The 25,263-nt window shown below is 43.4% G+C and overlaps 1 protein-coding gene across 1 annotated transcript in view; it reads right to left on the bottom strand.

The window, feature by feature from the left end:
- Positions 1–22,443, bottom strand: part of mcm3l (MCM3 minichromosome maintenance deficient 3, like) — a gene marked incomplete at both ends in the record, with an annotated part of 93,546 nt that extends 71,103 nt beyond the window's left edge. Inside the window, 7 exons of the mRNA XM_084318469.1 lie at positions 2,767–2,920; positions 4,044–4,152; positions 14,385–14,623; positions 17,790–17,920; positions 18,049–18,257; positions 20,442–20,554; positions 22,372–22,443. Of these exons, the coding sequence (XP_084174595.1) occupies positions 2,767–2,920; positions 4,044–4,152; positions 14,385–14,623; positions 17,790–17,920; positions 18,049–18,257; positions 20,442–20,554; positions 22,372–22,443 (1,027 nt within the window). The remainder of the gene's footprint in view (positions 1–2,766; positions 2,921–4,043; positions 4,153–14,384; positions 14,624–17,789; positions 17,921–18,048; positions 18,258–20,441; positions 20,555–22,371) is intronic.
- Positions 22,444–25,263: the final 2,820 nt, after the last annotated feature.

Here is a 25,263-nt window from a genome sequence, read left to right as displayed (position 1 = left end):
CAGCTCTACCAGTGAGGTCATCATGACACTACTGTACAGCTCTACCAGTGAGGTCATCATGACACTACTGTACAGCTCTACCAGTGAGGTCATCATGACACTGTACAGCTCTACCAGTGAGGTCATCATGACACTACTGTACAGCTCTACCAGTGAGGTCATCATGACACTGTACAGCTCTACCAGTGAGGTCATCATGACACTACTGTACAGCTCTACCAGTGAGGTCATCATGACACCGTACAGCTCTACCAGTGAGGTCATCATGACACTACTGTACAGCTCTACCAGTGAGGTCATCATGACACTACTGTACAGCTCTACCAGTGAGGTCATCATGACACCGTACAGCTCTACCAGTGAGGTCATCATGACACTACTGTACAGCTCTACCAGTGAGGTCATCATGACACTACTGTACAGCTCTACCAGTGAGGTCATCATGACACTGTACAGCTCTACCAGTGAGGTCATCATGACACTACTGTACAGCTCTACCAGTGAGGTCATCATGACACTACTGTACAGCTCTACCAGTGAGGTCATCATGACACCGTACAGCTCTACCAGTGAGGTCATCATGACACTGTACAGCTCTACCAGTGAGGTCATCATGACACCGTACAGCTCTACCAGTGAGGTCATCATGACACCGTACAGCTCTACCAGTGAGGTCATCATGACACTGTACAGCTCTACCAGTGAGGTCATCATGACACTGTACAGCTCTACCAGTGAGGTCATCATGACACTGTACAGCTCTACCAGTGAGGTCATCATGACACCGTACAGCTCTACCAGTGAGGTCATCATGACACTGTACAGCTCTACCAGTGAGGTCATCATGACACCGTACAGCTCTACCAGTGAGGTCATCATGACACTGTACAGCTCTACCAGTGAGGTCATCATGACACTGTACAGCTCTACCAGTGAGGTCATCATGACACTACTGTACAGCTCTACCAGTGAGGTCATCATGACACTGTACAGCTCTACCAGTGAGGTCATCATGACACTACTGTACAGCTCTACCAGTGAGGTCATCATGACACCGTACAGCTCTACCAAACTACCACATTCATGTTTCTGAGCAGAGCTCACTTTGGCCACAATAGAGAATTAAATCAGTTATGCCTCAATCTGGATTAATGTCACTTGGTGGAATTCCCATTTAAAAGCAGCCATCCCCACAAAGAGCTTCCGACATTCGCATTCATCTGCCATGGCTTGTACTTTATATGCATCTTTCCGCCTCTTTTTAATAAAGTGGACAGTTTTATATCCTCCACCAGATTCTGCTGGACAGCTGTTGAAAAGCCTCTTATGTGGCTTATGGTGGGGTTGACTGCCACAACCATCATCTGATACCTCATCAAGATGATAAGGTTTGAAAACATTGTTAATATGAAAACTTATAATAAATATTCAAGGTGACACTGGCTCAGGAGGTAGAGCGGTCGTCTGGAAAATGGAAGGTTCCCAGTTCGATTCCCGCTCCTCTCTGCAGTGTGTCGAAGTGTCCTTGAGCAAGACACTTAAGGAACACGCCAACCTTTTGGGAAATTCGCTTATTTGCCATCTACCTTGCAGTTAGACAAGCGGATATATACTTTTCTTCTGTGCGTGCATTAGGCGTCGAGAACACCCACACCGTGAGCCTAGCTTAGCTTCCTCCATGTAGCCTAGTTCCCAACAGTCACAATACACTCCAAAACGTTCCTGTAAACATGTTGTGACCTGTGTATTTACCACGTGGAGAAATAACTATTTTAAATTAGACATTTGTTTTCTAAGCAGATGCATACTCGTACTGTGACTAGTAGCTAGCGACAGGACACGCTTTCATTGAGTGAAGTGGATATCATCAAATAGACGAGCTAATAGTATCTAGATAAATCACAACTTTACAATGTCTCGTGTGTTGTAGGGTTGTAATAATGGACAACGCCATGGTTTAATCTTTTCATAGAATTCCAACTAATGATCTGGACCGGACAAAGCTATGGCTACTTGCTCTGAACATACAAACATAAATAATCAAGAACCAGTGTGTTTGCTCAGAGAATTTTGAACAAAATGACAATTATGAATATTTTTTTTCTTAGAATCCGAACCATGACACCTTTTCTGAAGGATACGGCCATCCCATCCATCGGGATCGCACAGAGGAGAAAGTGAAACACTGCCAACCATGGCTGTTTTAAGTGTTCTGTTATGCATTTAGATGGAAGGCTGTATTCCATCTGTCTAACGTTACCTAATATTGTTTAGACTTGATGAATAGGACGTAACTTTGCTGGACTATCCTAGTATAATCCTCAGCGGTCCCGGTTCCCGACACCCAATGCACACAGAGAAGAAAAGGGTACGTATCTGCTTGTTTAACTCCAGGGTAGATGGCAAATAAGCAAATTTCCCCAAAAGTTGGCGTGTTCCTTTAACCCCTAATTGCTCCCGATGAGCAGGTTGGCACCTTGCATGGTAAGGGACAAATTGTAAAATGCTATATAAATGCAGTTAATTCAAATAATAAATATTACCAGATGCAAATTGACTCCAGTCAAGAGTTTCAGACGTTCTGTGTACTTTGTTGTGCAATAGCGACATGAAAGTCAGGTGGATGGACATGACTCTATTTGTGACGAATGAGATAAGCTTCCAAAAGATTATGTGGAATATGCCTTTATTGTAAGGTCTGTACAGACAAGGAAAATGGTACCAAATGCAACCTCACATATGGACGACGACGGTGAAACAACTGACCTATCAGCAGGATGTTGATGTCTCCGCGGATCCGTGTGCCGTTCTCCAGGTTGGTCTCGTTGCCGCCCAGCAACAGACACAGGATGGCCTTCTTTATGAACTCGTGGCCGAAGATACTGGGGGCCAAGGAGCGACTCAAGTACTCAAACACATTCTGAGAGACAGACGGCACACTGGTCAACAGGTTGAAACTAAATGGAAAACCAGTACTGTGACAGTTAAAATTATTTTGGTCCCTCAGTCAACATATTTGGACACATTTGACCATGGCTCAGCCAATCAACAGGCTCCGCTAATGAAATAAAACAATCTTACACATGTAACTCTGGTTATACGAGTTGGCACACGGCTTGGAACCTGCAAGCAGCCAAAGCCTCTTTTTCTTAATCTAGGTTTTCTAAACTAGTGAAACAAAGATGGATTGAGGAAATTACATTATATGGCCACTGGTTTCTTTTACTGCACGATACCAGTTATACCATTGGCTGATTCATAAGACAACATATTCAGAACCCATGCTTGGTCAGGATATTACCCACAGTGCAATGTTTTGATTCTGTGCCAAATATATTAAAGCGCGCACTCCCCATCTATAGACAGCCAAAGCATTCCCATAGCTACCATGCCATTAGAGGCAGATTCAAAACACTCCGCCCACTTTCTACCCAGAAGTCAACAGTTTCATCCTCATGAGATTCAGTGGTGGTTGGAACACTAAATCAGAGCCTCTAGGTGGCAGTATACACATGATAACAGTCATCCGACTCACCTGGTGTTGGGCCACGAGGAAGTGCTCACTCTGCATCTATAGGAGCTGTGTGCCAACTCATAACTAGCTGCATGCTAACTCATAACTAGCTGCATGCTAACTCATAACTAGCTGCGTGCTAACTCATAACTAGCTGCATGCTAACTCATAACTAGCTGCATGCTAACTCATAACTAGCTGTGTGCTAACTCATAACTAGCTGCATGCTAACTCATACTAAAGTTACCATCATTCTTTTGCCACAGTCTTTGATGACCTAGCTGCATGCTAACTCATAACTAGCTGCACGCTAACTCATAACTAGCTGCATGCTAACTCATAACTAAAGTTACGATCATTCTTTTGCCACAGTCTTTGATGAGCTCCATTATATCATAGATGAGCCAAACGTAAAAAACAATAGAAGTGTAGCTCACTGTCCCAATACGAAACATTGGCCTGTAATGACCGTTAACAATAATATAACGGGGTTATAGGGTTAAGTACAGAACCAGACAGAACCACGTGCCTCAGAATGAGCTTTACAGAACTTCTTGATCTTGTTCACATCCTCGGCAGAAAAGGTCGGCACGGTCTCCTTGCTCATCAGCTTCACATTATTGGTCAGCAGAACGGTCCTGCAGAGGAAGACATAATAATGTCCACTAAACTGAAACGGGACTAATTGTGCATTTGCTGATCCACATCTCATGATTATCATACTGCGATCAGATACCGAAACTGATGCGAGGAATAGAACAGGAGAAAACGTGGAGTCACATTAACCCTTTCACTGCCACACGACAGAAGGTTAGCCCTTTACTATCACACTAATGATAATGATTGAGCATCGCCGTCGGTTGTGTGATAGTAAAGGGGCTAACCTTCTGTATTATCACAGTGAAAGGGTTAACCGGCTGTCGTGGCAGTGAAAGGGTGAGGAACCCGAGGGGGTTGGATTCGGTTATGCAATCATGTTGACAGGCTGCATTCCAGGTATAATTTCCCACATATGGATCCAGTATATTCCTCCGTAGACAGATACTGTACATCAGCTGATCAGCACTCGTAGGTGAACACAGGGTACGGTGAGGTTATTGAAACACAGCCTGGGAGTCAAGGGGCTGAACAACTCAATCGTTTACAGGGACCGTGCACATTAATGAACATTTCACTGTTGTCCCTGGGCCAAGTGTTTAAATAACCATTAAAAACAGGAAGACAGCATGCAAACAATTAAAAGCCAGCCAAAAAAAGGAAGTATATAAAAAGTGAATATAAATTAAACCAAATAGTTGCACAGTAAGGCACATGTGACGCAGATAAAAACAAGCAAGCATCATCAGTTATACACAACAAGCATCATCAGTTATACACAACAAGCATCATCAGTTATACACAACAAGCATCATCAGTTATACACAACAAGCATCATCAGTTATACACAACAAGCATCAGTTATACACAACAAGCATCATCAGTTATACACAACAAGCATCATCAGTTATACACAACAAGCATCATCAGTTATACACAACAAGCATCAGTTATACACAACAAGCATCATCAGTTATACACAACAAGCATCAGTTATACACAACAAGCATCAGTTATACACAACAAGCATCATCAGTTATACACAACAAGCAGCATCATGTGTTAGGCTATGTACTGTATATTACGGCAGTCTGCCTCGTCTTCTTCTCTTACTGTCAGAAAGAGAGACGCCCATGTAGAAGGAGTTAACGATAAGAATGCAGCTCCGACCGGCTGCTCTGCACAAGTCAGAATGAAAAACAGCAGGTTGGCACATGTTAACCCTTGCCTGTCTTGCCTGCATAGAGTTGTTGTTTGTAATAAACCGAATGTTTATTATATATGTACTGTATATGCTATATGTACTATATACTCATGCAAGAAGTGTGTTCATGTATTATACACTACACAGGGCAAATTGCTTCCATTTCAATACTGCTTGGCCACTAAGGAATGTGAAGACGACCTTGGGCCTCTGCTAGTAACGGATAGGGATTTTCCAGCACAAGGTAGTCAGTTACTTCTCCAGTAGATGTAACGACTAGAAGGGGAGGAGTCCATCCTTACTATGTGTGTTGTGTGTTGATTGGATGGTAAAAATGACATCACAGTATTTAGACCAATAGCAATATGATGCCGGATCGATATAAAAGTGACTGCTCCAGCCTCGGAGCCCAGATTTTTCAGATGTTCAGATTTTACAGAGTTGTTGCGATGCAGGATTTTGCTTTGGCAGGCACAAGCCGTGTTAGGCCTTTGCGATCTTAAGAAATGAGATGTTTTATATTATATAATCTTTTAAACTGTAATGGACATATCCAATACAGTCCTTTTGTAATTTAAAATAAATATGACTTTCTATAATCCATTGAGTTCGATCACTGCTTTCTGCCAGCAATGTGCCACGATGCCGGCCGCGCCCTGATTTCCTATTGAAGGTGACTATAATGTACCGACAGCATGTAATACAGATTGAATCAATTGACTGGTTAATGCTTTTCAGCTAAAAGTATTAAAAGAGTAGTAATACAACCAAGCTTTTCAAATGATCAGTACTACATGCCTTCCCTCACAAATGAGGACGGTGATGATTATGATAATAATAATATTATTGTTATTATAGGCAATGAGAGTTCTCCTAGACATACATTCGGTTTATTACAAGCAAGAAGAGGTTAACAACTCTTCTATACTTACATTTCATATCAACTGGATATAACTAGACCAGTGACTATGAAGTAAACTTGACAGAAATAGTAATTGTTGTGAAGGATCAGATTAAACCGAATATATATATTTATTTATGGATATATATTTAATAGTATTTGTATATCGTTTGATATCCCTTGTATATTCCTTGTACATATACACTGAATATCCCTTTATTCTACTACAGCCCATAATAGTTCATTCTCTTATTGGACAAAAGGACCAGGCGCCAGGGACAAGCCCCTGGCGTTCAAGTTCAAAGGTACCGACGAGACATGCCTTTACTAGCCTCAGCTCCGCGCAGGAATACGGCTACCGAAAGCAGAGCGGCACTACTTGTCCACTGTGCATATAAATATGGCGCAAGAAATGTAGAATTCCTCTTAGTCCTTTACCCTTCTACCCAACTAAGTAACAAGACGTGAAGCCTCACCCCACGATACCGCGTGCGGTGTAGTACGGCCTGTTTGGCCTTAGAATAGCAGTGAGACCTCGTGCGAATTAATAGCTGAATTGCCAGAGTTTGGCACCGTATTTCTATTAAGTAATAATAGTCTATTATGTATGGTGCATCGTTCGGTTAGAGTTCTAAAGTGAGCAGCACCCCCATCGTTTCCTCGCGTTATCTAGAGTCTTAACCAGGTTGGGCAGACCACGCATGGTGCTTTCATCCGAGGAGTTCTGGGCGAGGACGAGTGGACCTGCACATTGGATTACCTACCCCGACGACTGCTGAGCCCTATACGGCATGGAATATCTATTTGCTTTGGTGCTTTGATTTGTGGAGCGGATAATCGCCAACACCGGTGAGTGTTGGATTTACCCCGAGAGGAGCCAAGGTGAGACGGCGCTCAGACCAGACTGAGGTCGCCTCGCTTCTTCTTCGTTGTGGACCGACAGCGACAGCTACAGCTATCGTCTACAAGAGAGCCCAAGTGTATTCATCTGCGGATCAAGGTTCTACGGGCACTGTGTTCTGTACCTGGACTCTCTAGAAATCGTTGACCAGACTGGATACAGCCGACGGCTCTCCTACCCCCCCTACTGGCTTACAACCGGCGGGACCCCTTCAGTATATTATCCAGCTATAATCATTAAGTGACCATCGCTATAATCCCCTAAGAGCCAGGTTGTATACTTGCTTCCTGTGTAACCAGAGATTGGACATTCAGTGTTGATTTGCATACGAGTACTCATTTGCCTTACAAGAGCATTCAATTCAAATCATAAATGTAATAAGTAACTATTATATGTACCTTTTGCTATATATTAAATATTTGACTATTACCTTTGTGTGGACCTGATTTCATATGTGGGAAAGTGTTCATCATACTTAGATATCGTGTACTGTATGGCCAGTAATTAAAGTACATAAAGCGGTAGTGGTTTAATGATACCATACTTATCAATACAGTCAGGGAATTGTACCCCTCAGTTACAGTAATTGACTCGAGAACTTGGCGAGTTTAGCACCTCGCTGGGGGATATCGAGCGGACAAAGGGTTATATCTCAAGTAAGTGATCAGAGATAATTAGAGACAAGCCCATCGGCTCTTAACAGTTATACACAACAAGCATCAGTTATACACAACAAGCATCAGTTATACACAACAAGCATCATCAGTTATACACAACAAGCATCATCAGTTATACACAACAAGCATCATCAGTTATACACAACAAGCATCAGTTATACACAACAAGCATCAGTTATACACAACAAGCATCATCAGTTATACACAACAAGCAGCATCATGTGTTAGGCTATGTACTGTATATTACGGCAGTCTGCCTCGTCTTCTTCTCTTACTGTCAGAAAGAGAGACGCCCATGTAGAAGGAGTTAACGATAAGAATGCAGCTCCGACCGGCTGCTCTGCACAAGTCAGAATGAAAAACAGCAGGTTGGCACATGTTAACCCTTGCCTGTCTTGCCTGCATAGAGTTGTTGTTTGTAATAAACCGAATGTTTATTATATATGTACTGTATATGCTATGTATGCTATATGTACTATATACTCATGCAAGAAGTGTGTTCATGTATTATACACTACACAGGGCAAATTGCTTCCATTTCAATACTGCTTGGCCACTAAGGAATGTGAAGACGACCTTGGGCCTCTGCTAGTAACGGATAGGGATTTTCCAGCACAAGGTAGTCGGTTACTTCTCCAGTAGATGTAACGACTAGAAGGGGAGGAGTCCATCCTTACTATGTGTGTTGTGTGTTGATTGGATGGTAAAAATGACATCACAGTATTTAGACCAATAGCAATATGATGCCGGATCGATATAAAAGTGACTGCTCCAGCCTCGGAGCCCAGATTTTTCAGATGTTCAGATTTTACAGAGTTGTTGCGATGCAGGATTTAGCTTTGGCAGGCACAAGCCGTGTTAGGCCTTTGCGATCTTAAGAAATGAGATGTTTTATATTATATAATATTTTAAACTGTAATGGACATATCCAATACAGTCCTTTTTTGTAATTTAAAATAAAGATGACTTTCTATAATCCATTGAGTTCGATCACTGCTTTCTGCCAGCAATGTGCCACGATGCCGGCCGCGCCCTGATTTCCTATTGAAGGTGACTATAATGTACTGACAGCATGTAATACAGATTGAATCAATTGACTGGTTAATGCTTTTCAGCTAAAAGTATTAAAAGAGTAGTAATACAACCAAGCTTTTCAAATGATCAGTACTACATGCCTTCCCTCACAAATGAGGACGGTGATGATTATGATAATAATAATATTATTGTTATTATAGGCAATGAGAGTTCTCCTAGACACACATTCGGTTTATTACAAGCAAGAAGAGGTTAACAACTCTTCTTTTTTTTTTTTTTTTTTGGTCTTTTTTCCCCCTCCATTTTCCTCCGATTTTCTCCCATCCCAATGTTAGTCGTATGCCAATTCCCAGTCCCTTCCTGGTCGCTGCGCTTTACCCCCCACAGTCAGATCATTTGGGAGAGTGGAGGCTACCACGTGCTTCCTCCGACACACGTCCAGCCAATCACCGCTTCTTTTCACCTGGCAGCGCGGATTCTCATTGAGAGGGCGTAGCGTGTGGGAGGACCACACTATCCCCCTCACGTCCAATCCGCGCTTAGCAGGCGCCCCGACCGAACTGTAGGAGTCGCTGTTTACAACGACCCGGACCCACCCCGCCAGCTTCTCCCACCCTCTGATACAGCCAATTGTATCAGTGCAGACGGCCAGCCAAGCTGGTGACAACCCCGGAGCTGTGAGCCGGATTCGAACAGGCGAACCAAGCTCACAGCTCCGGGGCTGGTGACGAACGCAATCTCCGCTCGACCACCTAACCGCCCTTGGTTAACAACTCTTCTATACTTACATTTCATATCAACTGGATATAACTAGACCAGTGACTATGAAGTAAACTTGACAGAAATAGTAATTGACTCGAGAACTTGGCGAGTTTAGCACCTCGCTGGGGGATATCGAGCGGCCAAAGGGTTATATCTCAAGTAAGTGATCTGAGATAATTAGAGACAAGCCCATCGGCTCTTAACAGTTATACACAACAAGCATCAGTTATACACAACAAGCATCATCAGTTATACACAACAAGCATCAGTTATACACAACAAGCAGCATCAGTTATACACAACAAGCATCATCAGTTATACACAACAAGCATCATCAGTTATACACAACAAGCATCATCAGTTATACACAACACGCATCATCAGTTATACACAACAAGCATCAGTTATACACAACAAGCATCATCAGTTATACACAACAAGCATCAGTTATACACAACAAGCATCAGTTATACACAACAAGCAGCATCAGTTATACACAACAAGCATCATCAGTTACACAACAAGCATCATCAGTTATACACAACAAGCATCATCAGTTATACACAACAAGCATCATCAGTTATACACAACAAGCATCAGTTATACACAACAAGCATCAGTTATACACAACAAGCATCAGTTATACACAACAAGCATCAGTTATACACAACAAGCATCAGTTATACACAACAAGCATCATCAGTTATACACAACAAGCAGCATCAGTTATACACAACAAGCAGCATCAGTTATACACAACAAGCATCAGTTATACACAACAAGCATCAGTTATACACAACAAGCATCAGTTATACACAACAAGCATCAGTTATACACAACAAGCATCAGTTATACACAACAAGCAGCATCAGTTATACACAACAAGCATCATCAGTTATACACAACAAGCATCATCAGTTATACACAACAAGCAGCATCAGTTATACACAACAAGCAGCATCAGTTATACACAACAAGCATCAGTTATACACAACAAGCATCAGTTATACACAACAAGCATCAGTTATACACAACAAGCATCAGTTATACACAACAAGCAGCATCAGTTATACACAACAAGCAGCATCAGTTATACACAACAAGCATCAGTTATACACAACAAGCATCAGTTATACACAACAAGCATCAGTTATACACAACAAGCATCAGTTACACACAACAAGCAGCATCAGTTACACACAACAAGCAGCATCAGTTATACACAACAAGCATCATCAGTTATACACAACAAGCATCATCAGTTACACACAACAAGCAGCATCAGTTATACACAACAAGCAGCATCAGTTATACACAACAAGCATCATCAGTTATACACAACAAGCATCAGTTATACACAACAAGCATCAGTTATACACAACAAGCATCATCAGTTATACACAACAAGCAGCATCAGTTATACACAACAAGCATCAGTTATACACAACAAGCAGCATCAGTTATACACAACAAGCAGCATCAGTTATACACAACAAGCATCATCAGTTATACACAACAAGCATCATCAGTTATACACAACAAGCATCAGCTATACACAACAAGCAGCATCAGTTATACACAACAAGCATCAGTTATACACAACAAGCAGCATCAGTTATACACAACAAGCATCAGTTATACACAACAAGCATCATCAGTTATACACAACAAGCAGCATCAGTTATACACAACAAGCAGCATCAGTTATACACAACAAGCATCATCAGTTATACACAACAAGCATCAGTTATACACAACAAGCATCAGTTATACACAACAAGCATCATCAGTTATACACAACAAGCATCAGTTATACACAACAAGCATCATCAGTTATACACAACAAGCATCATCAGTTATACACATCAAGCAGCATCAGTTATACACAACAAGCATCAGTTATACACAACAAGCATCAGTTATACACAACAAGCAGCATCAGTTATACACAACAAGCAGCATCAGTTATACACAACAAGCATCATCAGTTATACACAACAAGCATCAGTTATACACAACAAGCATCATCAGTTATACACAACAAGCATCATCAGTTATACACAACAATCAGTTATACACAACAAGCAGCATCAGTTATACACAACAAGCAGCATCAGTTATACACAACAAGCATCATCAGTTACACACAACAAGCATCATCAGTTATACACAACAAGCATCATCAGTTATACACAACAAGCATCATCAGTTATACACAACAAGCATCAGTTATACACAACAAGCAGCATCAGTTATACACAACAAGCATCAGTTATACACAACAAGCATCAGTTATACACAACAAGCAGCATCAGTTATACACAACAAGCATCAGTTATACACAACAAGCAGCATCAGTTATACACAACAAGCATCAGTTATACACAACAAGCATCATCAGTTATACACAACAAGCATCATCAGTTATACACAACAAGAATCATCAGTTATACACAACAAGCATCAGTTATACACAACAAGCAGCATCAGTTATACACAACAAGCATCATCAGTTATACACAACAAGCATCATCAGTTATACACAACAAGCATCATCAGTTATACACAACAAGCATAATCAGTTATACACAACAAGCATCATCAGTTATACACAACAAGCATCATCAGTTACACACAACAAGCATCATCAGTTACACACAACAAGCAGCATCAGTTATACAAACAAGCAGCATCAGTTATACACAACAAGCAGCATCAGTTATACACAACAAGCAGCATCAGTTATACACAACAAGCAGCATCAGTTATACACAACAAGCAGCATCAGTTATACACAACAAGCATCATCAGTTACACAACAAGCATCATCAGTTATACACAACAAGCATCATCAGTTATACACAAAAGCATCATCAGTTATACACAACAAGCAGCATCAGTTATACAAACAAGCATCATCAGTTATACACAACAAGCAGCATCAGTTATACAAACAAGCAGCATCAGTTATACACAACAAGCAGCATCAGTTATACACAACAAGCATCATCAGTTATACACAACAAGCATCATCAGTTATACACAACAAGCATCATCAGTTATACACAACAAGCAGCATCAGTTATACACAACAAGCAGCATCAGTTATACACAACAAGCATCATCAGTTACACAACAAGCAGCATCAGTTATACACAACAAGCATCATCAGTTATACACAACAAGCATCATCAGTTATACACAACAAGCATAATCAGTTATACACAACAAGCATCAGTTATACACAACAATCAGTTATACACAACAAGCATCATCAGTTATACACAACAAGCATCATCAGTTATACACAACAAGCATCATCAGTTACACACAACAAGCATCATCAGTTATACACAACAAGCATCATCAGTTATACACAACAAGCATCAGTTATACACAACAAGCATCATCAGTTATACACAACAAGCATCATCAGTTATACACAACAAGCATCAGTTATACACAACAAGCAGCATCAGTTATACACAACAAGCATCATCAGTTATACACAACAAGCATCAGTTATACACAACAAGCATCATCAGTTATACACAACAAGCAGCATCAGTTATACACAACAAGCATCAGTTATACACAACAAGCATCAGTTATACACAACAAGCATCAGTTATACACAACAAGCATCATCAGTTATACACAACAAGCATCAGTTATACACAACAAGCAGCATCAGTTATACACAACAAGCAGCATCAGTTATACACAACAAGCATCATCAGTTTAACACAACAAGCATCATCAGTTATACACAACAAGCAGCATCAGTTATACACAACAAGAAGCATCAGTTATACACAACAAGCATCATCAGTTACACAACAAGCAGCATCAGTTACACACAACAAGCATCATCAGTTATACACAACAAGCAGCATCAGTTACACAACAAGCATCATCAGTTATACACAACAAGCAGCATCAGTTATACACAACAAGCATCATCAGTTATACACAACAAGCAGCATCAGTTATACACAACAAGCATCATCAGTTATACACAACAAGCAGCATCAGTTATACACAACAATCATCATCAGTTATACACAACAAGCATCAGTTATACACAACAATCATCAGTTATACACAAGACTTTCCCTCACTTTCTAGAGTTCTAAACATCATTGATTAAGAAATGAGACTAGGCGAGTTCCAAAGAATCACAACTATCCCTTTAATAATTAGTGTCATCAAGGGGCTGCAGTCATTCTTCAAATGCCCCACAGGGTACACGCCCCCTCAACTCACCTGAAAGTGCCGGAGGTGAAGCCCCCTCGACTCACCTGAAGGTGCCGCAGGTGAAGCCCCCTCGACTCACCTGAAGGTGAAGCCCCCTCCACTCACTTGAAGGTGCCGGAGGTGAAGCCCCCTCAACTCACCTGAAGGTGCCGCAGGTGAAGCCCCCTCGACTCACCTGAAGGTGAAGCCCCCTCCACTCACTTGAAGGTGCCGGAGGTGAAGCCCCCTCGACTCACCTGAAGGTGCCGGAGGTGAAGCCCCCCTGATTGGCCGGCAGGCAGCGGTACACGCCCCCTCAACTCACCTGAAGGTGCCGGAGGTGAAGCCCCCCTGCTTGGCCGGCAGGCAGCGGTACACGCCCCCTCAACTCACCTGAAGGTGCCGGAGGTGAAGCCCCCCTGCTTGGCCGGCAGGCAGCGGTACACGCCCCCTCCACTCACCTGAAGGTGCCGGAGGTGAAGCCCCCTCGACTCACCTGAAGGTGCCGGAGGTGAAGCCCCCTCGACTCACCTGAAGGTGAAGCCCCCTCCACTCACTTGAAGGTGCCGGAGGTGAAGCCCCCCTGCTTGGCCGGCAGGCAGCGGTACACGCCCACCAGCTGCACGCGGTCCCCCGGCTTCACTTTGTCCACCAGGTCGTCGTTGGCGATGATGTCCACGGAGCGCGGCAGCTGGCCAGCCGGGGCCTTCTCTGGCATCTCCTGCACGGTCAGAGTCTGGTGGTCCTTGTAGACGCAGAGGCCGAACTCTGTCTCCAGGGGGTTGTTCTCCTCATCCTGGAGGCAGACAGAGGCAGTGATGAGACAGTGATGAGACAGAGACAGTGATGAGACAGAGATGAGACAGAGACAGAGATGAGACAGAGACAGTGATGAGACAGTAATGAGACAGAGACAGTGATGAGACAGTAATGAGACAGAGATGAGACAGAGATGAGACAGAGATGAGACAGAGATGAGACAGAGATGAGACAGAGATGACAGTGATGAGACAGAGATGAGACACAGAGACAGTGATGAGACAGTGATGAGACAGAGATGAGACACAGAGACAGTGATGAGACAGTGATGAGACAGAGATGAGACAGAGACAGAGATGAGACAGAGATGAGACAGAGACAGTGATGAGACAGAGATGAGACAGAGACAGTGATGAGACAGAGATGAGACACAGAGACAGTGATGAGACAGTGATGAGACAGAGATGAGACACAGAGACAGTGATGAGACAGTGATGAGACAGAGATGAGACAGAGACAGAGATGAGACAGAGATGAGACACAGAGACAGTGATGAGACAGTGATGAGACAGAGATGAGACAGAGACAGAGATGAGACAGAGATGAGACAGAGACAGAGATGAGACAGAGATGAGACACAGAGACAGTGATGAGACAGAGATGAGACACAGAGACAGTGATGAGACAGAGACAGAGATGAGACAGAGATGAGACAGAGATGAGACAGAGACAGTGATGAGACAGAGATGAGACACAGAGACAGTGATGAGACAGAGATGAGACAGAGATGAGACAGAGAGACAGTGATGAGACAGAGATGAGACAGAGATGAGACAGAGATGATGAGACAGTGATGAGACAGTGATGAGACAGTGATGAGACAGTGATGAGACAGTGATGAGACAGTGATGAGACAGAGATGAGACAGTGATGAGACAGTGATGAGACAGTGATGAGACAGAGATGAGACAGTGATGAGACAGTGATGAGACAGAGATGAGACAGAGATGAGACAGAGATGAGACAGATGAGACAGTGATGAGACAGAGATGAGACAGAGATGAGACAGAGATGAGACAGAGATGAGACAGAGATGAGACAGAGACAGAGATGAGACAGAGATGAGACACAGAGACAGTGATGAGACAGTGATGAGACACAGAGACAGTGATGAGACAGTGATGAGACAGAGATGAGACAGAGATGAGACAGAGATGAGACAGAGACAGAGATGAGACAGAGATGAGACACAGAGACAGTGATGAGACAGAGATGAGACACAGAGACAGTGATGAGACAGAGATGAGACAGAGACAGTGATGATGAGACAGTGATGAGACAGAGATGAGACAGTGATGAGACAGTGATGAGACAGTGATGAGACAGTGATGAGACAGTGATGAGGCAGTGATGAGACAGAGATGAGACAGAGATGAGACAGAGATGAGACAGAGATGAGACAGTGATGAGACAGAGATGAGACAGAGATGAGACAGAGATGAGACAGAGATGAGACAGAGATGAGACAGAGATGAGACAGTGATGAGACAGAGATGAGACAGTGATGAGACAGAGATGAGACAGAGATGAGACAGAGATGAGACAGAGATGAGACAGAGATGAGACAGTGATGAGACAGTGATGAGACAGAGATGAGACAGAGATGAGACAGATGAGACAGAGATGAGACAGTGATGAGACAGTGATGAGACAGAGATGAGACAGAGATGAGACAGAGATGAGACAGATGAGACAGAGATGAGACAGTGATGAGACAGAGATGAGACAGTGATGAGACAGAGATGAGACAGAGATGAGACAGTGATGAGACAGAGATGAGACAGTGATGAGACAGACCGTGTACCAGCAAGGGGGGGAAAAGATCAAATGAAGATCTGAAGGTAGTTCTTTGTACAACAAGCCATGTATAAATAAAGGCATTTTAAAAATGATCGTTCTGCTCCAGGCAAGGTCGCCTGAAAGGAACACTTGTGATATGAACTAATTCGCCATCTACCCCAGACTCAGACAAGAAGATTCATATAAATGTCATCTGTGCATCCAGCACAGAGATCCTTGTTACACACTAGCCTAGCTTAGCACAAGAGGTGGAAACAGAGCTCTAGTAGTAGAGGGGATTAATTAAGCAAAGAAAATTACCAAATATTTACACGGCCGATAAAAGCACCACATTTGGTACACACCTTCTTTAGGATGTATATCACCATCTCAGAAGGGGCGCCCAGACATTAACCCTTTCACTGCCACACGACAGAAGGTTAACCTTTTCCCTGCCACACAACCGACGGCGATGCTCCATCATTAGCATCATTAGCTCCGCGGATGCTTCTGTCGTGTGGCAGTGAAAGGGTTAATGAACAAACACCATCTATCCCCATGTTGTTTTGGACTCCAACACACAACCACACAACAACCTTGGTAGGATATATGGCGCTGGGTGGGAAACGCCCCTCAACACACAACCACACAACAACCTTGGTAGGATATATGGCGCTGGGTGGGAAACCCCCACCCCCCCCTCCAACACACAACCACACAACAACCTTGGTAGGATATATGGCGCTGGATGGGAACCCCCCCCCTCCAACACACAACCACACAACAACCTTGGTAGGATATATGGCGCTGGGTGGGAAACCCCCCCTCCAACACACAACCACACAACAACCTTGGTAGGATATATGGCGCTGGGTGGGAAACCCCCCTCCAACACACAACCACACAACAACCTTGGTAGGATATATGGCGCTGGGTGGGAAACCCCCCTCCAACACACAACAACCTTGGTAGGATATATGGCGCTGGGTGGGAAACCCCCCTCCAACACACAACCACACAACAACCTTGGTAGGATATATGGCGCTGGACGGGAAACCCCCCTCCAACACACAACCACACAACAACCTTGGTAGGATATATGGCGCTGGGTGGGAAACCCCCCTCCAACACACAACCACACAACAACCTTGGTAGGATATATGGCGCTGGACGGGAACCCCCCCTCCAACACACAACCACACAACAACCTTGGTAGGATATATGGCGCTGGACGGGAACCCCCCTCCAACACACAACAACCTTGGTAGGATATATGGCGCTGGACGGGAACCCCCCTCCAACACACAACAACCTTGGTAGGATATATGGCGCTGGACGGGAACCCCCCTCCAACACACAACAACCTTGGTAGGATATATGGCGCTGGACGGGAAGGCGTCCAGGGAGGTGAGGTCGGTGTACTTCCTCTCCAAGGTCTTCTTTGTGGCAGGACAGTAGTGGACGCTCCTCATGATCTTTGGCCTCACTAGTGAACCTTCAAATGAAGACAGGAGAAAAATAAATAGATAAAAGTTTATAAATATTAGTCACGGTCAACGTTATCAAACAAAAGACAAGTGAGAGAAAAGCAACAATGGTCAATGGCCTAAAAAAATACTTTACATTTGGTAACGATCCCTTCCACGCAGACCAGGTTTCCAAGGTAACGGGCAGACAGGGTGCGGGGGCTCACGTGCCTCGACCCAAAGCTGCCCTCAAAACCAACATGGAACTCGTCAAACTGTTTGGCAAAGGTGGCATCGATGGAGGCGACCAGATCCTTCAGGGCTCTTTGGAAGGCAATGAGTTCACTGAACGCATCCTTCAGCAAGCTGCGATAGAAACAATCACACAACAACACAGCTAGGGATGGGCAATGGTTACTGGTACAACACAGCTAGGGATGGGCAATGGTTACTGGTATAACACAGCTAGGGATGGGCAATGGTTACTGGTATAACACAGCTAGGGATGGGCAATGGTTACTGGTATAACACAGCTAGGGATGGGCAATGGTTACTGGTATAACACAGCTAGGGATGGGCAATGGTTACTGGTACAACACAGCTAGGGATGGGCAATGGTTACTGGTATAACACAGCTAGGGATGGGCAATGGTTACTGGTATAACACAGCTAGGGATGGGCAATGGTTACTGGTATAACACAGCTAGGGATGGGCAATGGTTACTGGTATAACACAGCTAGGGATGGGCAATGGTTACTGGTATAACACAGCTAGGGATGGGCAATGGTTACTGGTATGGTCACATGGGAAAATGTGTACATTCATCAACTCAGGTCAAGTGCGCATTAATGTGGACATTAAGAGACATGCCAACATTATCGGAAATGCACACCATCTTCTCTTCTTAGCACAAATGAATGGAAGTGGATACGGGCCGCTAGCATTGCTGTTGGGTTAGGGTTATAGTGCTAGTCACGCCTTGCTGTTGGGTTAGGGTTATAATGCTACTCACGCATTGGCCCCTAGCATTGCTGTTGGGTTAGGGGTATAGTGCTACTCACGCACTGGCCCCTAGCATTGCTGTTGGGTTAGGGCTATAGTGCTACTCACGCATTGGCCCCTAGCATTGCTGTTGGGTTAGGGTTATAGTGCTACTCACGCATTGGCCCCTAGAATTGCTGTTGGGTTAGGGTTATAGTGCTACTCACGCCTTGGCCCCTAGCATTGCTGTTGGGTTAGGGTTATAATCAGGGCTTGACATTAACTTTTTGGCTCACTAGCCACTGTGGCTAGTGGTTTTCCAAAGTCACTAGCCACTCAGCATTTTCACCAGCCAAAAATCACCACACTAAATAATTTTCTCATCAATACGTTCCCATTTTATAGCGTGATGATGAATAGGTTTAAAATCAAAATGCATATGATCAGTATCATGTTCCACCATGAATGCATGAAAGGGGGGGGGCGGGGGACGTCGTTTCTGATTATTGATTACCAATAACTGCATTCGTTATTGTAGCATCATACACTGATGTGTCATGATGTCATGTATGTTGTGTATGTCATAAATGTCACTATAAATTGAAAATGGGGGACCCTGATGTAAACAAGACAAACGTCTTTCTCTGGTCTGCATCCCATTAACAATTGTGTGTATTGAGCCGTACTGTATTGTACCCATTCTGCAATCTGTTAAATAAAGTTTTCATTCATTCATCGGCTGGTTGGCTATGCTAACAAGGCCTGATCAGCATGAAATCGTTCTTACCTGTGGCCGGTTGGATCCCAAAAAGGATTTCCCAGTAATTGATCACCATCTGGTAGATCGATATGTCCATTGGCTGATGCTATATTCCTTTACTGCATACTGAATTCGGCGTCGCAAAAGGTATTCCATGCGATCTGATGAAGGCATAGCTTCACACTAACAGAAAAAGTAGGCCTGAATGAAAAATTAACATCTGGTCTGAAAACAAGGAATACTCCATTCTCGAGATAGCACCACTACCAGGATCTGGCCGGTAATGCACTTTTCCGAATTGTTGTGAGAGTTGTAGTATTATGTAGTATCACTTGGATTGACTTAATTATTGCCGATGCCTTTTGTAGACTACAATGTTTTTTTTTCATAGAAAAAAAAGTCACCGGCCACTGTGGCCGGTAGCATGACAGAGTTACCGGCCACAGCCGAATTCTACCAGCATTTGGCCAGTGGTCAGGTGTTAATGTCAAGCCCTGGTTATAATGCTACTCACGCATTGGCCCCTAGAATTGCTGTTGGGTTAGGGGTATAACGCTACTCACGCCTTGGCCCCTAGAATTGCTGTTGGGTTAGGGGTATAGTGCTACTCACGCCTTGGCCCCTAGCATTGCTGTTGGGTTAGGGTTATAATGCTACTCACGCCTTGGCCCATAGCATTGCTGTTGGGTTAGGGTTATAATGCTACTCACGCCTTGGCCCATAGCATTGCTGTTGGGTTAGGGGTATAGTGCTACTCACGCCTTGGCCCCTAGCATTGCTGTTGGGTTAGGGGTATAGTGCTACTCACGCCTTGGCCCGCTTGTCATTCCTGCGTCGCAGATCATTGATGTTTATAATGAGACGACAGCTGTTCTCCGACACCATGCTCCTGACCTTCTCATGGTACACACCTTGGTCCAGCTGCCGTGGAAACAACAGAAGCAGCCCGGGGCAAATACGTTTCAGTTCATGTTATTTAATAATACATTATTATATACAAGTATTATAAAGCTTCAACAATGAAAATAAATCTTAGATATCTTTGTGCAAAGGTATTTGAAATTCCTTGCACCAAGGGTTGATTTAGGGCCTAATAATTAAATCACTGTGTTGAGTCTAAAGACCCTCTTCTGCTGATGCTCTATTTATAAGGTAGCAGATTTACTCTCTTTATTCCAATATTGAACGGATTATTATAAATTAACCATGTTAATTTTTTTATCTTTTTTTTTAAGATTTTTTTTTGGTGTTTTATCGCTTTATTTCTACTGGGCAGTCCAGTAGGGAGAGACAGAGGAGGAATGGGAGACAGTGGGGGGAAGACATTCGGCAAATAACGACGGGTTCGGGAGTCGAACCCGGGTCGGCCGTGTCGCGGCTGTGGTTCGCCACTGGGGCGCCCAACCATGTTAATTTTATATTTTTTAGTATCTCTCGATCTCCCGATTTTTTCTCTGTTTTCTCCCCGTCCCAATTTAGTTGTTATGCCAATTCCCCCCCCCCCCCCCCCCTCCCCCCTCCCTGGTTGTTGTGCGCATGTTCTCCTACTGGTCGGTACAAGGGAACCCTGAAGTATCCGCATGCTTCCTCCGACACGTGCGGCGACAGCCAGTGGCTCTCTTCTCACCTGGCAGCGAGGGCTCTCATTGGTGAAGTGTAACGCGTGGGAGGTCACGCTGCCTTCCTCAAGTCCTGCCTCCGGTGAGCAAGCACCCAGACCTGACCTGTAGGCGACGCTGTCCACAACGCCAGATTACCACCCACGACTTCCCTCCCCCTAACCCAGCCAAACGAGTTAGTATAGTGATCAGCCCAAGCCAGAGGCAATGCTGACTCCGGGAGTCGAGACCGCAGCCTCTTGCATTGGTGACAAGCGCAATCTCCGCTACGCCACCTGACCGCCCTTAACCATGTTAATTTATCCTAATTGATTATTGAACCTACTAGGCCAAATCTGGAATTCTCTCTTGTGGCATCTTACATTTCTGAGAAATCAAAGTTCTGGGAAGCGGTTCTCGGATATAATTTCATAGTGATGGATAACAAGTAAACCCATCTAATTAGTCGATGATCAATAATGTTTTATATCTGCAATAGACGCGTCAAGAGTTCGGCTGAGATTCGGTTAGCATTCCCTCCCTAGATGCCTAAACAATTTGGTAAAGGGGCCTTCAGATAAGAATTCAGCAGGTATCTAGCTCATTCCATACTCTTTGCCATGTAATGCTTTTCCTGCCAGGTAGGTTAGTTTCACTTACATGATTAAGATATGATAGTTTTCCTACATTATTAACTTTTGTGGCATAATACTAGGCTGAGAGTTTTCACACAGATGTCAGATAGAAGACCGTCTCAAAAATAAAAGCCTGGTGGGTCATCTACTGAGTCACTTTCTTTTTTACTTTGAAATGTCCTGACCTGCCCATGTGCCCTTTCCACCAGGAGGCCAGGCACGGCCGTTACCAGCAGAGAATTATGCCACAAAAGTTGATTGTGGAAAACCTAAGATCATGATTCATGAAAACTGCCACAACAAAACTCAAATAGTCATTTAACAGCAAGGTAATGGACCATGGAGCTAGTGGTTTTTGAATAATGTCCATCCAAGTTCCAAAACACCATCTCCAAAGCCACACAGGGGCTATCCAAAATTGCTACATACTGTGTCCTTTTGGAATTAAACCCTTTATAACTTGTGATTATATTATGTTAAGTTTGACATCAAACCGATACTATACATCATCATCCAGGAAGTCCAAATATTCCCTCTGCGCCTCTCTCAGTTCCAGGTCCTCGAAGCCTGCGTCCATCTCTCAGGCTGCTGGATACTGACAGTACTGTCCACACGCCCTGGGAGCCAGCAGCCTGGCCATGCAGGCCTCTAATCAACTCACACACAGGTGCTCTAATCACCCCACTGTGGCCACAGGTGCATCTGGGCTGTGTTCAAATGAGCACGTTCCCTCCTCCCCTCCCCTTTAGTGAGCGCCCTCTGGTGACCAAGTTCCTGATGTACAACAAGTCACCCTTCTGGTTCTCTGCAAGGGAAGAGGGGCAAGGCAACCGAATGACCCTTAGAATGAATCTAAATATTTGCAATATTACGTTTTTATTTATTTGATGGCCTTTATTTAACTTGATGGCCTTTAAATGTTGCAGCATGTGACCAAACTAAGAATTTACTTTAAATAAAGAAACTAAAGTATCAAAACTTAATAAAGGCTACTCTTTTATATGCAAGATTGTAAGCTATCAACTATAAGTAGCAGAAGGTGGGAGTAGTGACCAAAGGGTTTCTAATATGTGTTATTCCTTTTATTGTCATCATAAGTAGCAGAAGCTGGGAGTAGTGAACAAAGGGTTTTTAATGTGTTATTCCTTTTTTATTCTTTTATAGTCTATAAAATGGAATATTATTGTATGTATTTTTTTGTTTTTATACCACACATCCTGACATACAGACACTACAAACACCCACGTCCACACACCAGTACATAAATCCACTGACACCAATGATGAAGGACCACAATGGAAACAAGCCTATGGCTTTATTGTGTTTATTGGAATCCTATTGGTAAATGGAGAAATGTATACCTGTTTCATATTGTGATCAAATGTATTATGTGTGATTTTCCATTCTAAATCAATAAACTATTCAATCAATCAATCAGTCTATAAAATGGAATATTAATGTATGTATGCATGTATTATTGGTATTGCACAGTTGAAACATTTTATTGTAAGTTGTATGCAATATATCGCCCCTACCCCCCCTCCCTGTGTTCACCCATGCGTATCCACAGACTCTGACCATGTTTTCTTTTCTTTTTATACCACACATCCTGACATGCAGACACTACAAACACCCACGTCCACACACCAGTACATAAATCCACGGACACCAATGATGAAGGACCACAATGGAAACAAGCCTATGGCTTTATTGTGTTTATTTTAATCCTATTGGTAAATGGTGATACCTGTTCATCTTGTGTTCAAATGTATATGTGTTATTCCATTCTAAATCAATAAACTATTCTATCTATCGTACTCTTGTTTGATTCTGTGTGGATTCAGTGCGCTTGTTTTGGAGCATTGGATTGTGCAAAAGCTAACTTGTGCTAGCTTGTATTTTATACCTTTCGTGGAAGGGGGGACAAATAAGGGATCAAGGGCATTCAAATGCTCCCTTACTTAAAGGAACACAAACACATTATGGGAAATGTGCTTGCCGTCCGCGTGAATACTTTCCCCAAGGTGGTTGTCCTTCTGCGTTCGGTTTGCGCAGCCCGATTGGCCACTGACGCTTCTCTCAGCGCCCAATCGCGTTGCGCCTAGCTTTCAGTTCCACAGCCCAAGTCCTCGCCCATTTCCTCGTATTGTTTTCATCTCTCTATATTAACGTAGCCCATTTCCTCGTATTGTTTTCATCTCTCTATATTAACGTAGCCCATTTCCTCGTATTGTTTTCATCTCTCTATATTAACGTAGCCCATTTCCTCGTATTGTTTTCATCTCTCTATATTAACGTAACTCGTTATTCATATCAATCGACATCACATCAATATATAAATAACGTATTGTTTTCATCTCTCTATATTAACGTTAGGCTGTAAAAATCTGTTCTATAGGCTATATTTAGTCTAGTTTATTAGACATAAAGCATTTAAAAATACTTTGATTAGTCTACATCAATAGCACATTGTCAAGGTTGACAGAATAAAGTCTATATCAACTTATTTCCATCAGGGACCTTGGTGTAGGCTAATAACAGAACAGATTGACAGGTGGCGACAAATTTGTGCACGGCGGTAGCGAGTCCATCTTCCAGCACGGTAGCTATTGAGTTAGTATATTGTGCACGGCGGTAGCGAGTTAGGCGATAGTTAGTTCGTTTTAGTATATTGTGCACGGCGGTAGCGAGTTAGGCGATAGTTAGTTAGTTTTAGTATATTGTGCACGGCGGTAGCGAGTTAGGCGATAGTTAGTTAGTTTTAGTATATTGTGCACGGCGGTAGCGAGTTAGGCGATAGTTAGTTAGTTTTAGTATATTGTGCACGGCGGTAGCGAGTTAGGCGATAGTTAGTTTTAGTATATTGTGCACGGCGGTAGCGAGTTAGGCGATAGTTAGTTAGTTTTAGTATATTGTGCACGGCGGTAGCAGTTTTAGTATATTGTGCATGGCGGTAGCGAGTTAGGCGATAGTTAGTTAGTTTTAGTATATTGTGCACGGCGGTAGCAGTTTTAGTATATTGTGCACGGCGGTAGCGAGTTAGGCGATAGTTAGTTAGTTTTAGTATATTGTGCACGGCGGTAGCAGTTTTAGTATATTGTGCACGGCGGTAGCGAGTTAGGCGATAGTTAGTTAGTTTTAGTATATTGTGCACGGCGGTAGCAGTTTTAGTATATTGTGCACGGCGGTAGCGAGTTAGGCGATAGTTAGTTAGTTTTAGTATATTGTGCACGGCGGTAGCAGTTTTAGTATATTGTGCACGGCGGTAGCGAGTTGAGTGATAGTGAGTTGAGTGAGTTAGTTTTAGTATATTGAGTGAGTATATTGAGAGAGTAGTTAGGCGATAGTAGGGCTAACGCGATTGGGCGCTGAGAGAAGCGTCAGTGGCCAATCAGGC

The sequence above is a fragment of the Notolepis coatsorum genome (genome assembly GCF_963971535.1).
Source record: "Notolepis coatsorum genome assembly, chromosome: 7".
Classification (NCBI taxonomy): domain Eukaryota; kingdom Metazoa; phylum Chordata; class Actinopteri; order Aulopiformes; family Paralepididae; genus Notolepis; species Notolepis coatsorum.
This window is presented reverse-complemented; position numbering and strand designations above follow the sequence as displayed.